Below are 14,025 nucleotides of genomic sequence, written 5' to 3'. Positions count from 1 at the left end.
ACGACTGCTCGAATTATCGGGGAAACATTTTTACAGGTTTATTAATGCCCAGCGCCGCGCGGAATCGTATTTCTCTCTTGCGGCGCGCGCCCGACGCTATATCGTGCGAGTCATCGTGCAGAATGTACGAGCGGTATATGTGTAATTGGTCTATCGAGGTCAATACGTGGCGATCGCCTACCTATTAACCGCGCAAGAATTATTGTACTTCCGCCCTAATGCGTTTTCGCTCTAGCTCACCCACGATACTTCACGCATCGCGCGAGAAAGAGTAGAGGATTAAACCATTTTTTCGCGATCTAATGGGATCGCAAAGTCAATTCCCATGTTACCTTATGCGGGAAACGCGGAAGTAATAATCGCGGGCTCTACGAGCTCTCGGTCGTTTTGAACGCAACGGTGTGTTCCATTATTTAATGATCCGTCTTCATACATTTGAATGAAAGACGTCCGTTCTCAATCATATCTGCATGTCTCATCTATATATTTTTTCTTCTTTTTACCACTATTTCATGCGAGACAGACCGTGGGAATTTGTAACGACAAATGTGTGCTTAATTGTTAAATGTATTTATAAAAATTATATAAAATTATTCACTACGACAAATAATGAGTGAAAATCGGAATATTTAGGATGATGATTGAACGAATCTCACTTTTAAGCTCTTACTCTCGGAGAGATAATCTTACGCTCCCTTATGTGGAACACGCGGAAAGTAATGATCGTAGCCAGACCAATGCGCCCGCATGCCAGGCATGTCACGGCACGTCATCGCCAAGACGGCGGCGCATCATCGACGCGACCTATTACAGGCCTGGCAAATTGCTTCCCGTCATAAAATCCGTTCGGGTGATTGATTAGCATGAAGTCAGATCGACCGTCAGGTTGACTCGTGTCTGCTTCCATCTCACTCTTTTTCCACCCGGTCGCCTTACACCCGCGCGCGTACATTTCGAGGCACGCGCGCACGTTCTCACAAAATACACGTCAATAAGCATCGACATTATAAGCGTCAATCACCTTCGATCACCTTGTCGTCCTCCGGGTATCGTGTACGACCGCTAAATTAGAATCGACATTTATCCATCCTTTCTATTGTTACCTTCAGGGTAGCCACGCGCATATGTACGTTTTTATCTCGACAGGTCTTTATTATTATTTACCTTGTACCTGACTTATGATTACATTGCACGAGATGATCGGCCTTATAAAAATGGAAAAATCACATGATATGCAGGGACTTACCTTGCCAGTAGTAGCCGACTTGTAAAGCGGCCCCATGATGACGTGGTCGGTGGGGCAGCCATCCGAGTCGATCAAAACAATTTCACTAGAGTCGACACCGTCCATGGCGACTAGCTCGCGAACGAAGATCTCGTACGGGCTGTTAGGGTCGAGGATCTCGAATTTGAGCGCCAAAGGATCGCCGACTTCAGCCGATGGGATAGCCTCGTTTCCGCTGCGATCGGTGATCTTCATGGCGACGTTCGGCGAGTCGACGATCACCTCCTCCGACAGAGCCGGCGTGATGTCGCCGTGTACACCGAGATCGACTTCATTGGACACGGTCTTGTTAGTGAGGTCGTACTGGCAAGTCACAGCCAGCCCGAGATCGGAACTGGTGACAATGGTGTCGTGATGCTGGATGATCACGTCGTTCAAATACCGGCCGAGGCCCTGCTGTCTTATGTTACACTCGAGATCGTCGTACGCCATGCGAAGTTCAAACTCGAGCGCGCCCTTGATGTCCTGCACGCACGAGTTGGGGGAGCCCTTCGCGTACACCTTGCCGTAGAAGAGCTTGCTGGTCTGAATTCTGGTCACCATGTCGCCGGCGCGACAGTCGATGGTCACGTTGTAGCAGGAGCTCAGTTCGTATGTGGACGCTTCCGGTACATCGAGGTACGGCTCCTGAAATTATCGTTTGTTTTCGGGCCGTTATTCATCGCCTCCCATCGAGTGTTCGATGTATATCGCGCGTTAATGCGATTTGTCGCGGTATTAATTTAAAGGAATTATAACGAGCGGCAGTGATAAATTCCAAAATACGCAAAGCACGGATATTTCGCAATTAAACTTCGCGAAGCTACTATCTCCCCCCCCTCCCTCGCGTTTTATTGATCAATCTTCTATTTTGCCCGCTTCACCATGGTCGGGAGATTTTGATAGCTTGCATCGGGCTTACGCAAAAACTTCCAGAGAATTTATGACGAGAATCGAGCAACGCGAACGAAAAAGGTACATCGAAATTCCGCTACAATGTACATTGAATCTTCAGTGATATAGTTCGCGTGGCAATTGTATTTCGACAGCACGCACACCTAGAATAGGAGCGTATGAGCGTATTTCGTAATTTACACAGAAAATATATACCGTAAAAGTTTTTTTAAATAAAATTTTTGCGTCCATTTAAAAGGAAATAGATTATTGCGTATATATTATTCAGTTGATTTTCATTTGTGACGCAATATCACGTGGAATGTATAATTTTATTTACACAAATAATTAACCATGTTCTTTATTCTCAACATCTAAAGCGTCACGTTCCAATTTATTCGATACGATACATCAAAAACCAATAATTATAAATGATGTATACGTACATGCCACACATACGCGTGAATTTTCATTTATATCGAGCAGAATGATAATCCGCTCTGATTCACGTGCTTGTCACTTTCAAAAGAATTATTCGAAATCCCTTTATATGGCGCTATTTATCGCTTCTCGTTCGAGGCTCGATGGTTCTCTTCGATGAAACAAATTAATCGCGAATATTACGCTGATAAATACTCTTGACGTTTCGCGCTATCTCCACAGTTAATAATTTGTATATTTGTGGAGATGTGCCGCTGATGTGCTTGCGTAACCGTTACGGATCCCACGCACACGATTATCTTCCCATTATACATATTATTTGCTCATCTCCGAGTGAATGATCGTGCATGAAACCCGTATGGTCATCCATATACTGCAACGTCGAAATGATATTCCGATTCGCTTGGCGCTGTTCAAATATTCCACTACAACAGTTATTCGTACGAGGAATTGTTTAATGCCCTGGCATACCTATGTACTTGTTCCCGTATTTGTAGCGGAGTGTATGTAAAAAGGCGCGGGACAATCGGACACCCGACGAATTGGTGGTTGGTAAATTTTTCTTTTGATTTTCTCCCGGGATACCGTAGTTGCGATTCGCATTCGGCTGAACCCGAGTGTGTTACCCGGAAGTTCGATAGGGAAAGCGTCTGCGATGGAAACTCGATTTTCCACGAATGCGCCCTCGGCGGATTGTTCAACCTGGTTTGCATGTGTGCGCGACGTAATCGCATTTATAGAAAATCCCCACTGGCCCTTTCAAGAATCCGCACTGCGATGCGGCGAGCGAAACGACGACGCGGTTGGTCGCAAAGCTGCACGGGACTCTATTTTAAACACTGCCGACGAATTAAATCGCATACGGCAAGCTCAGCAAGTAAATCGGGGAACACGGCTACGTCCATTTCTGGCATAGCAGCAATCTCGATCGCTTCGCGAAATTTAATTCGCGACAATTTTTCTCGCAAACTTAAATTTCGTTCGTGGTCGCGGTACTATATTCGCGTAACGTTTAAATTTAAGAGCTCGAAATTTTTCTCACCTGAATGTCGGAGAGGGTGGCACGGGAATGATGGCTGAGGCGGCAGACCATGTCACCGGTGTCACCATAATCGTAAGAGTGGCAACGGAACGGCGAGTTCAGGCACAATTCGCGGCATTCGTCTGACGTGCTGACGTCTTGGTAAACGGAATCCACAGTCTTCAGTATACGGCCGGTCAGCTTCTTAAATTCACAAAGTTTCACTGGCTCTTCCACGCAGTGGTTTTCCAAGTAATCCACGCCCTTCGCTGCCTGGAAGGCGTTCGAGCCGGCAACCGTCAATCTATCCATATCCGAAAGTTCACACTGCTTGGTAGCGTTGATGTAATTAGCGGATCTGAAATTCAAAGGAAATTTTTCATAAAGAACTTGTCGCATGATTACCGATTAGTTTCTCATTTACGATGATTTCCGTAATTTAAATTGAGAAACTAATGATTATTTTATATCATTTCGAAGTAATTAAGCGTCTTCAGATATAAACTAATTGATCGTCTTCAGATACTAGCTATCTCCATACACGTGTAAATACGATATATACTATATTGCCTCTATAGTCATGAAACGACACTTCGAAATGTTGAATAGCGAAAGGGGAAAATGCAAATCCGCTTCAGTCGTTTCTCATCATACGCGGTACAAACGTATATGGAAAGGACAGACGTGCTGTCGGTTGTCCCTCGGTCATCATCCCGCCGCTAATCCCAGAAAGCGAGTTATAAAGAAAACACCCACGTACGAACGAATCCGAGCCGCGGGTTTCGTTTCCTATATAGCGGAGACACGCGGCGGCACGAAATACGCTGGAATAATTGCTTCCCGCCGCGCTTTACTGCATCGTAATAATGCGTGGTTAATAATACTAAACGGAGCTAGGCGAGGAACAATTAAGAAAACGTTAATTTACTAATGCTAACCCCCGGGAGGAGGAGTGTCATATCCTCCATTCTCATTTCTCTCTTCCACGCCTACCGTGCCGCGCCGCGGATATCGAATAGCACGGCGTGTCGAAACGGACAATAATAAACTCTCCCGACGTTTTGCGGAATTTTATCTTAACGCCGAGAGCACGGATCTAACGGCTTGAATAGCAGCTCTCGACAAATCGTGCGTCTACTCATCCATAATTATGGACATCTGGATGATGGAGTGACGTTTACATTAACGTTTCAAGCGCCATATAAACGGTACGCGATACATTGACGTCTATGATCGATTGGCACTTGAATCTGTGAAATTTCTATTTAATTGAATCACACACGAATTGGTTAACATTAATAATTTATCTTGATTAGACTACGGCAAAGTGAGTTTCCCTGAAACGTAAAAGTTTCATGTCCGAGAAGGAAACGGCACTTGCCAATAAATTTTTCTCGGTGAGCAACCTCGATATTTATTTATCAGTTTCGAAAATCGGTAGAGGTTTCCGGATCTGATAGAAGATCTGAATCGTGAAATGACAAAATTACATTCGTGGTCACAAAAATATTTATCTCGGACCTGCATTGCGTATGTATGCACTGATAACAGACACTATACAATATTGTCCTGTAAACATTTGTTTTTCGACTTTGTAGATATCAGTGGAAACTGATAGTATTTTATTGCCTACGGTGCGCGGAGTTTCAGTCAACAGAATATTTTATCATATTTTTTTATTGATTGTTTTTTTCGCCATATTCATCATATTGCGATTTTTCTTGCGTTTGCAGTAGTCAGTAGAGCTCGGTCGTAATAACGGAACATTTCCATACGGATGGTTGATTTATGACTTACGACTTTAAGAACGCAGCATCTTACGCGGCGTCTAACGTAACTTAATATTAGCCTAACTGTTATAAAATACGGCTCCGCGCCTGTCACGTAATGTCCAAAAGTTAAATCATAAAGTACTTATTCTAATTACGCATTAATTAGAATAAGCATAAGTTTGCAATCTAATATTATCGAAACAAGCGACTATATTGAAACTAGTGTTTATATATGAATAAAAATTCTCGAATCTCACTATTAATTACAATCCTGTTTTTCCGAGCCTATAATTTTGCAGATCGACGGAGTGGCGCGAGGATATAAGGCAAAGACGTATCGAACGTGTACATCGTCCATTAATATAACATGTGCGGCCGCATTCTTGACGCAACCGCAACTTCCTTCGTTCATTCGCGTCCGCTCGACGCGGCGCGCACGAACGCGTGTTCGACACGCTTTCAAAACGGGAGTATCCGGATAATATCGCGGCTCCCTGATCTTTTGTATCTCGAGATCACGTCTTCGGCGCTCCGCGCGGTCGCGCTCTATAATCCAGGATTAGTTATTCCCCGCGTTGAACGTCCTCCAGATAATCCAGGATAGTTTCCGACTTGGACGAGACATCGAAGTCATTACCATTCTTTTCTCCGCCCGCGGAAGAAAAGACCGGAAAAACTAAGTGGGAGCGAAAAAGGCAGGAGTTTTCGTCGCGATGTGCTCAGGTGCGCGACCGGGCATCATCATCGAAACGAAGTTTGTCCTTGGACTGCCACCCGGGTCGGCGGCGCGGCGTGGGGAGGAAGTGAAAACTGTTCCCGCAGGTCCCGGACGCCGCAGAGAGAGAGAGAGAGAGAGAGAGAGAGAGAGAGAGAGAGAGACCGCCAAATTTATTCCACGTCGCTCCATCGATTTCGGATTATATTGCCTTAAGACCTGAATAATATTCATGGGTGCCACGTTATGATTTCAATATTCCCCGGGGGTTCCCGCCGGGCGGAGACGAAGTCGAAAAATCACCGCGGTCTTATGCGGCCGGGCGCGATAAACCCCGAGGCTCGGTCGAGAATATAATCGAATCGGCGGCGCGCCCGCTGTCTGTAGCTCCCACGATTATCGACGTGTCCTCTCCTTACCGTATTCCCTCCTCCTCGGCACATTGCAAATCGAGAGCGCCCACCATCGGAGGGCGCGAATATGAGCGTTGCGCGCCGCGACACCGCGACAATGCCTCGCAGTAAAATTTCCACGATGCGAAATGAATGGGGTCACGAAAAATGCGTCGGCCAGCTTTGTTTCACGGCGCTGGTGCATCAAATATATGTATATGTGGATGAATGTTTGCTCGTTAAATCAACAAGTTTCGGTTCAATTGTTCGTGATTCCAACACAATAATTGTCCGATGGCCCCTCCCCTTTCCTCTCCCCCTCTCGTCGCCACGTCAATGGCAATACGTCGTTTATTATTCATTTTATATGCAAATCCCAGACAATCGCTTTTATTGCAAAATTATTTTTAATCCGTTCACTGATTGCACCTCGTTGATTATATACGCTCTCTCTCTCCGAAAGATCTCTCGTTCGCGCTCTGCTGATGAAGATATCGAATCACGCCACGTTGGAAACAGCGTCTCATTATCGTTGACGCGCAAAAACTATTAAGAAAGGCTCGCTTCAAAGCTCGTTGCCCCGATGGTGTAATGTAAGAAAGGTTGCCAGTGATGCTACTGAAGTTGGAAATATACTGGATATTATAAAAACAACGCTGAAATCGTAGCTAACGAGTTGCAGTAAGTTGCAACGAACACGGTAGTGTCGCTAACGATGATGGAGTATGCCAATCATTCTTGCAAAACTAAAAGCCACAATATACCACGCAATTTTTCAAGTGCATTTCGTAAAGTTTATCTCGTGCTATTAATTAGACAGGAAGTTATTGGCGAAACAGAAGAATGATAATTATTTTTGAATTTCCGATAATTATCACGTGCATTGAATTGTTTAGACGTGAAAATAATTGCGATGAAAGATTTAAATTTTTACAAGACTTTTATATCAATTTACAATGAATACGTTACACTGTGAAACGTATCTGTCTAATTTGCGGACAGGCTGATGTTACAACGATCATGTTATGTTGCATTTACAGAGCAACAAGATTTATTGCATTGTCTGCCATAAATAATATCAGAAAGTAGAAAATTACATATTTAAAGCCAATTCACTTTTTCCTTCTGGCTTGAGAAGGGAAGTAAAAGCAAGTTGTGTTATTTGTGAAAATTTGCTCGTGGAGAGTATCTTGCTTCGCCACGCATCGATTCCGCAATTTTATGGGGGATACTTTTGGGGTGGCTATACTTATGAGGTAGCCGAAGAGGAACCTTCTCGTTTCGTAAAACATCTTGCTCGCCGTATATCGTCGAGCTAACTTCTTGGCTGGCATTATCGTCGAGAGCCCTCTACTTAGAGAGAAACGCGAGGAGATACGGCCACTAAAGTCCGGACCCCTCAAAGTTTAGTTCGGATAGGCGAGACGGTATCTCCCGTGGTAAATAATTAATGGACAAAAGGGTAAAAGCACGTATACATATCGTTACCTGAACTCATCGCATCTATCGTTTGCTTAGCCAATTTAAGGTGATTTTTTTCTTGGTTTAAGAATTTAATTAAATCTTTTCTCATTTTTTTTTTAAATATTTAACACTATCATATATTTCTATAATTTGACTCCGCGATTTAAATAGGTCAAAATAAAATAAAGAAGATATTTATAATTTAATTCACAAAGAAACTTCTAGATTAAATAATTTGTGAATAAAAAATTGGTACTTCAGAATCTTTATTAAAAGAAAATCTCTTCTAAGGAGACAAAAGAATCTTATTAGGCGTGGATATATATTAAAGAACATCAGTATTCGACATGCCTTCCTCTGTTTCACGATTGGAATTTCGTGTTACCTGCGACAGAGCAACGCGAGCCGGCTGAAGATTTGGCGCTGCGACACGAGACAAGAAGAGAGGGTAAGCCGAAAGTCTATTGCGCAACGATAAAGCCTCCTCTGATTTTCTTTCCCCGATTCGGGACAAAAGATATCCAGCGCGCTCGTCTTCGTACAACTTAGAGTAAACCTCGAGGGAAATTTTAACCTTCCAGGCAGATGTTAAATGCGAAGTTAACTGCGACGGGACGACATTCCGTCCGTCTCTCTTCCCATCAGCTCTCGCTCCCCTTTTCCTCCGTTCCCGACACTCCCTCTCCTCCTGTCTCCGTATTGTCGCTCTATCGTAATTCTCTTTCCGCACTTCCACGCCGTACTATTCCGAACAAATGGCGAGACAAAAAAAGACAGGCCGGATCAAGCCGGCACGAAAGGGAGGGCGAAGACGAAAAGGGTGGAGCGCGGGGCGACGTGGTTGGTGATGGTGGAAAAGAATTACAAGCGGTTCGCCCCGCTGCATCTCGATGAATCTCAAATTATTCTTCGTCCGCGCTCCTGCCGCGGGGACCTCCGTTGCGAAGACAACCGAAGAGGGAGCCCCTGAAGGGAAAAGAGAGGGAGCAGTACATATGTATACATACCCCCCTATATTGAAAGACGTCAATCGTAAAAACAATTTCTGCCTCTTGCCAGAGGAGTCGAAGCTTTTCGTGCCCGACTGATACGAGCGCGAATGCTGTTTTTTTTTTAACTCATCGAATGAACATCGGACTGACAGAGTTACGCTGAAGGTATTTTGATTGCATCGTTAATGTCGATCTACCGCACAAGAAGGTACGGGTTAGATTTTTTGTCGTCACTCTTTGTTCAATCTTAGAATAGATTTCTACTTTTTAACCTCAATATAAAGTAAAATAATTTTGTGCTGAAATAAAATTTTAACGAATCCTATGATAAGGTATATAAGACAAGTTTTATTTTGTTTCGGATAAGGTTCCAAAAACTGTAATTTCAAACTAAAAATGATGTTCTTTATAATATATCCACGCCTAATTAAAAAAATTGAAAAAATATTATTTAAAAAAAAGCAAACGTTGAAGAGACCAAATTAAATTAAACGAGTTCTACAAAATCCTATGCATAGCGACGCTTCGGGCTGTAAAACTTAAATCGATTTGGTGACCGCGGTTGGCGGTAATGGGTAAACGAGGAAGCAGCACACACAAAATCCGTCGGCGGAATATGCAATGTCCGATAACGAAATGTATAATGCGGCATTTGGGCGTGTCGCGCGTCGCGTATGATGTACACGAAGTATCAGGCGGCTAGTAAAAAAAAACCGAGCTAATTTGCATTACTCTTTTGTGACTGCTCGCTCTGCCCTGGCCCGTTGACCCGCAACGCCCGGGTAATCCCACTAGACTCGGATAAGCGACGATATTAATGATCGTTGCGTAAAAACCGGCGCGGCAATTCATGCATGCTTCGTGCACCGCCGTCGCGGCAGGGTCATATCTGGCAACATTATTTAGCCTCGTGCTCTCGGAACGAACTAATCAGCTTTATATTGTGTATACGAAACATTGGAGGGAAATCCTGCGTATTATTCATAAACATACATCAACGAGATTCTCGCGCGTATACACGGCGGCGGTTTTATAACGCAAATTGTATGCGCGATTGAGCAAGGAAATCTCGCGGAGAATATTTTTCATGACAGCTGTTCGTGTGTCGTTTAATAAAACAACAATAACATGTCAGAACAGTAATTACATGTGAAAATCCTTATAACGTAATTTACGCAAACCGCAAGGTTTTTTTTACAAACATAAAGAGAAGAGAGAGTAATATTTATATCGAATGAGTTTTTACGTTTAATTACCTCACGGTTACTTTGATCTAGATTATTGAATGATTAATACAGTTATTACACCATTAATAATAACATTTATCCAGAGAGAGAGAGAGAGAAAGAGAGAGAGAGAGAGAGAGAGAGAGGGAGAGAGAGAGAGAGAGAGAGCTTCGTAATACCTTGATTGCGATGTAAATTACCAGTGAACGCGATTTTCATAATGCCAAATGCTAATGACCGCACATAATTCTATACGATTTCCACGTGGAAATCGCCTGTGTTTACCATATTTCATTTCATTTATCGCACAGCGAGAAAATGCTCAAACAGATTTATTCACTCCTTACGATTAAAATTAGGGTGAGACATTGGTGTCCGTCTAATGATAGGTAAGAACTTAATGTGACGAAGGAACCGCATAAAAGCAAGCGAACAGATAGAGAGCTAACTCCAAAAGGGTGAGAGAATTTCGGCAAGCGTTTAGATAGCTGCCGGGACGAATCTCAGTCTGCCACCCTGTACCTCCGTTTACTATCACTTGGAGAGATATACGTCGTCTACGCAATCCCGTGATGCATTGCACGTTCAGCCGCGACTGCGAGGCGAGACGTCCTCTCCACAACTCGAAATTCTCTCTCTCTCTCTCTCTCGTCCCCGTTCCGCGCCCTCACCCTTATGACCGCCTCTCTCCATCCACCGCCTGAGTTTCCTCCGGCCTCTCGCTTTCTCGACAAATGGCCACAATTACGTACATGTGCCAATACATAACCCACACTGCCAGCCGCGCCTCCGCCACCAGCCCTTCTTCGACAAAGTGCACCACCACGAGTAGCCGTCCGTTTACTCTCGATGTTCTCGTCCGATATCGCACTTTCCCACTCTTACGATTCCCTCTATCATCGTCTATCTTCTTCTTTCTCGCTTTTCTCAATCCTCGCGCAGCCCTTTCGTTTCTTTGCTCCATCCGGTTTCCCTCTCCTCTCTTCTTCGTATCTATCTTTCTCTCTCTGTTCTCCGATAGCGCGGCGATAGAACGCATAGGGTTGAAAAGAGAGGTAGGCAGAAGGAAAGAGAGAAAAAGTACCGGAACTCGCTCGTCGACGAGTTATCCGCCGGAGCAAAACGAGACATCGTTTACGGGTCTCGTCGCCGCGCGTTTTCTCAAGCTGTCGTCGCGATCGCGCGCGGCGGCTCTCCACGGGATGTAGCCCGTCGTTAGGGCGTCATTGGCGAAGGAGTAAATACGCGAAATTAAATGGGCCGCGCGCTCTCTGTTCCCGACGACGCAACAAAACATGCACCACGCATATAAGTTTTTGTTTTCTATCCGACCGAGCGTATCCACATCCTGAGATACATTTTCCCCTTTATAGAAAGAGCGTTTTAACTCCGTCGGGAAATATAATACCGTACAATATTAAAAAGTTACTTGGTTATGAGGATTTCCATTTCCCCCGACATGATGCAAAGCTCTCTCTTTCTCTCTCTCCGCTACGTCTACAATGTTGGTAATAGAAGATTATTACGGCAATGAAATAATGGAAGTTACAATGACGTTCGGGAAACGTTATTCGCGGTACGATTAAATAATTTGATTGCCGTAGGAAACAGATTGTCTTCTACGAATGATTCACGGGGCCGCGCAACACGAGGAGAGAGTAACCGCGACGTGTATATTGGATTCACTTTTCGTTATGTTCGAATTACGCTTTACATATTCCGCATATATCCCTTTCCTACAAATGTACGATTACATTCAGCAACGTTTAAATCCGAATTAAAGTCGTCGTCTCATGAACGTCGTAATACTCGTAATAATATAAAGCTCGGTATCCAACGTTTCTCCATTTTCCACCGACCTGAGAGCGCTCCGGCGCTCCGTCTTGCCGTTTTCTTCGGAGTAAACTTGTTTGCTAGGAAACGTAAACACGATCGAGTCGCGTATTGTCTCTCAGGTTGACGCAGTTAGTCCCTGACGAGCGGAAACGAAATTTCAGACCGGCGGTAATCCCGATAATGGCAGAGCGCCTTTGTATCCTCAGCAGAGGAGTTTCGGAGAAATCTCGATACACCCAAGAATAGGTCGGCTTACCGGGAAGACGGAGAAACTTGTTCCATCGGAGATTGGGAAATGTGAAGGTGGGCGCTGTAAGATGTGCATTCGCCAAATACACGTTTCCACAACGATGTATACACTCATACACGCGCGCGTTGACGAACTCGCACGATCGGCTTGTGGCGACGCCGGGAATTCGCGCGTGTGGTGATGGGTGGTGGTGGTATAGTGGCGCATGATGTAATTTCGATAAAGTTAATGCGCGCAAGGAGTGCGTCGGGAGGCCCAGCTGGCGCCCGCGGTCGATCGACAAAGATGGGATGTAACAGGTGCTATCTCAGCGAGTTTCGTAGCGAGCGTTCGGCGCGACGATTAAACCGCGAGACCCGATGCGTTTTGCCGAGAATTCGATCGCGCGCGGTCCACGAGCCTTTTTTTCTCCCTCCCCCGCGGGAACCGTTATACGGAGCTCTCTCCCGAATCCCGAATTCAGGATGCAAGTCGCGTACGCCCATCCGTCGCGATAAAAGCAAAAAACACGACAGTTTGCTAATTTATCTGCTAATTTAGCGGCAGAGTCTCCTACGTTTTACATCGAAAGACAAGGAGACCCAGCAGCTGCTTCGGGTCTGTATGTCGGAAAGAGAGAAACGTATATATTGCGGTAATCGATAGCGAGGACTGAATTCTTAATCGCGAATGTCCGGTTCTCGCGGTCCCAATTAATAAATATCGCCGCGACTAATGAATTGCCGTACCTATCTGCGCGATATATAACGAAACGGTAATACCGCTCTGATTGCGAATTAATTACTTATATCATGCCATTTGCATATGCAAATCGGCACAGCCGACCTGCAGACACGAAGGAATTGAATGGGAGAGGAGGAGAGTCGCGGAGGCAAGGAGGGTTAATACCACCGTCGTCGCCGTCGCGACTATACGCGCGGAGGAGAGATAAAGTGGAGCAGAAAGAGAAATTGCTGAGCAATACCGGAGGACATGGTCATGTCTCATACTTATCGCGGAATACCTTTCTATCGGGAGCTATCGTAACAGTCCTTGTTAACGACAGCTTGATAGCCAAGGCCGCTATTAATATGCACGTCGATTGTTGGAGAACTCAAGCGCGCGCGAGCAACTTGTTTCGCTAAAGGCGCCTATATCAATGCGAGAGGAATTGAAAGGGGTACGTTATATCACTCCCTTCCGATATTATAATGCATGAATTGCCATTTCTATTCTGGATTACTTTATTACCGAAAAATGCGCGTAGCGAGAGGCTACCAGGTATATATAAGCGACCAGGTTGCGCAGCGAGAGAATGAGGCGAGAGCGAGCGAGAACAAACGATGCTCACTCGCCCGTTCGTATCGCGCTGCGGAGAGACCGAGAACTGCAGGTACCAAAGACGCGCGTGTACGACGCGATATAAAGTCGTATCTCTCTCATTGCTATCTTGGTCGTAATTCTCCCTAAGTCGCTCCGTGCCAAGCGCGCGCGCGCGCTCGCGCGAACATGCGAGAATTGCGCGGTCGGCAGAAGCGCAGTCGCCCAGGACTGCTAAGCGCAACACACCTATACGCCTATATACCGCGTATACGCACACCAATCTCAGGGGGATATAATTTAATGGTCGGTCTTCCGTGTTACATGCGCGTCCCTATCTCTCGCGGTAACGACATCCCTTTGCCGACGGTGTGCGAACCGTGACGGAAAATGACGCGACGTGGGGTGAGGTCGCGCGGAATGACGAAGAGTTAAAAGAGAGAGAGAGAGAGAGAGAGA

At 45.2% G+C, this 14,025-nt stretch overlaps 2 protein-coding genes across 3 annotated transcripts in view; one reads left to right on the top strand and one right to left on the bottom strand.

The window, feature by feature from the left end:
- LOC105448347 (autophagy-related protein 16-1) overlaps positions 1-14,025 on the top strand; it is a 391,410-nt gene that overhangs the window by 169,369 nt on the left and 208,016 nt on the right. The gene's annotated exons all lie outside the window — the stretch shown is intronic.
- Positions 1-14,025, bottom strand: part of LOC105448344 — a 64,803-nt gene that overhangs the window by 6,125 nt on the left and 44,653 nt on the right. Inside the window, exons 3-4 of the mRNA XM_011686862.1 lie at positions 3,642-3,978; positions 1,247-1,912 (exon numbers count right to left, since the gene is read on the bottom strand). Coding sequence (XP_011685164.1) covers positions 1,247-1,912; positions 3,642-3,978 — 1,003 coding nt within the window. The remainder of the gene's footprint in view (positions 1-1,246; positions 1,913-3,641; positions 3,979-14,025) is intronic.

This window comes from Wasmannia auropunctata, unplaced genomic scaffold (assembly GCF_000956235.1).
Source record: "Wasmannia auropunctata unplaced genomic scaffold, wasmannia.A_1.0 LD336088.1, whole genome shotgun sequence".
NCBI classification, from domain to species: domain Eukaryota; kingdom Metazoa; phylum Arthropoda; class Insecta; order Hymenoptera; family Formicidae; genus Wasmannia; species Wasmannia auropunctata.
The sequence above is the reverse complement of the archived record's forward strand: the minus strand, read 5'-3'. Positions and strand labels throughout refer to the sequence as shown.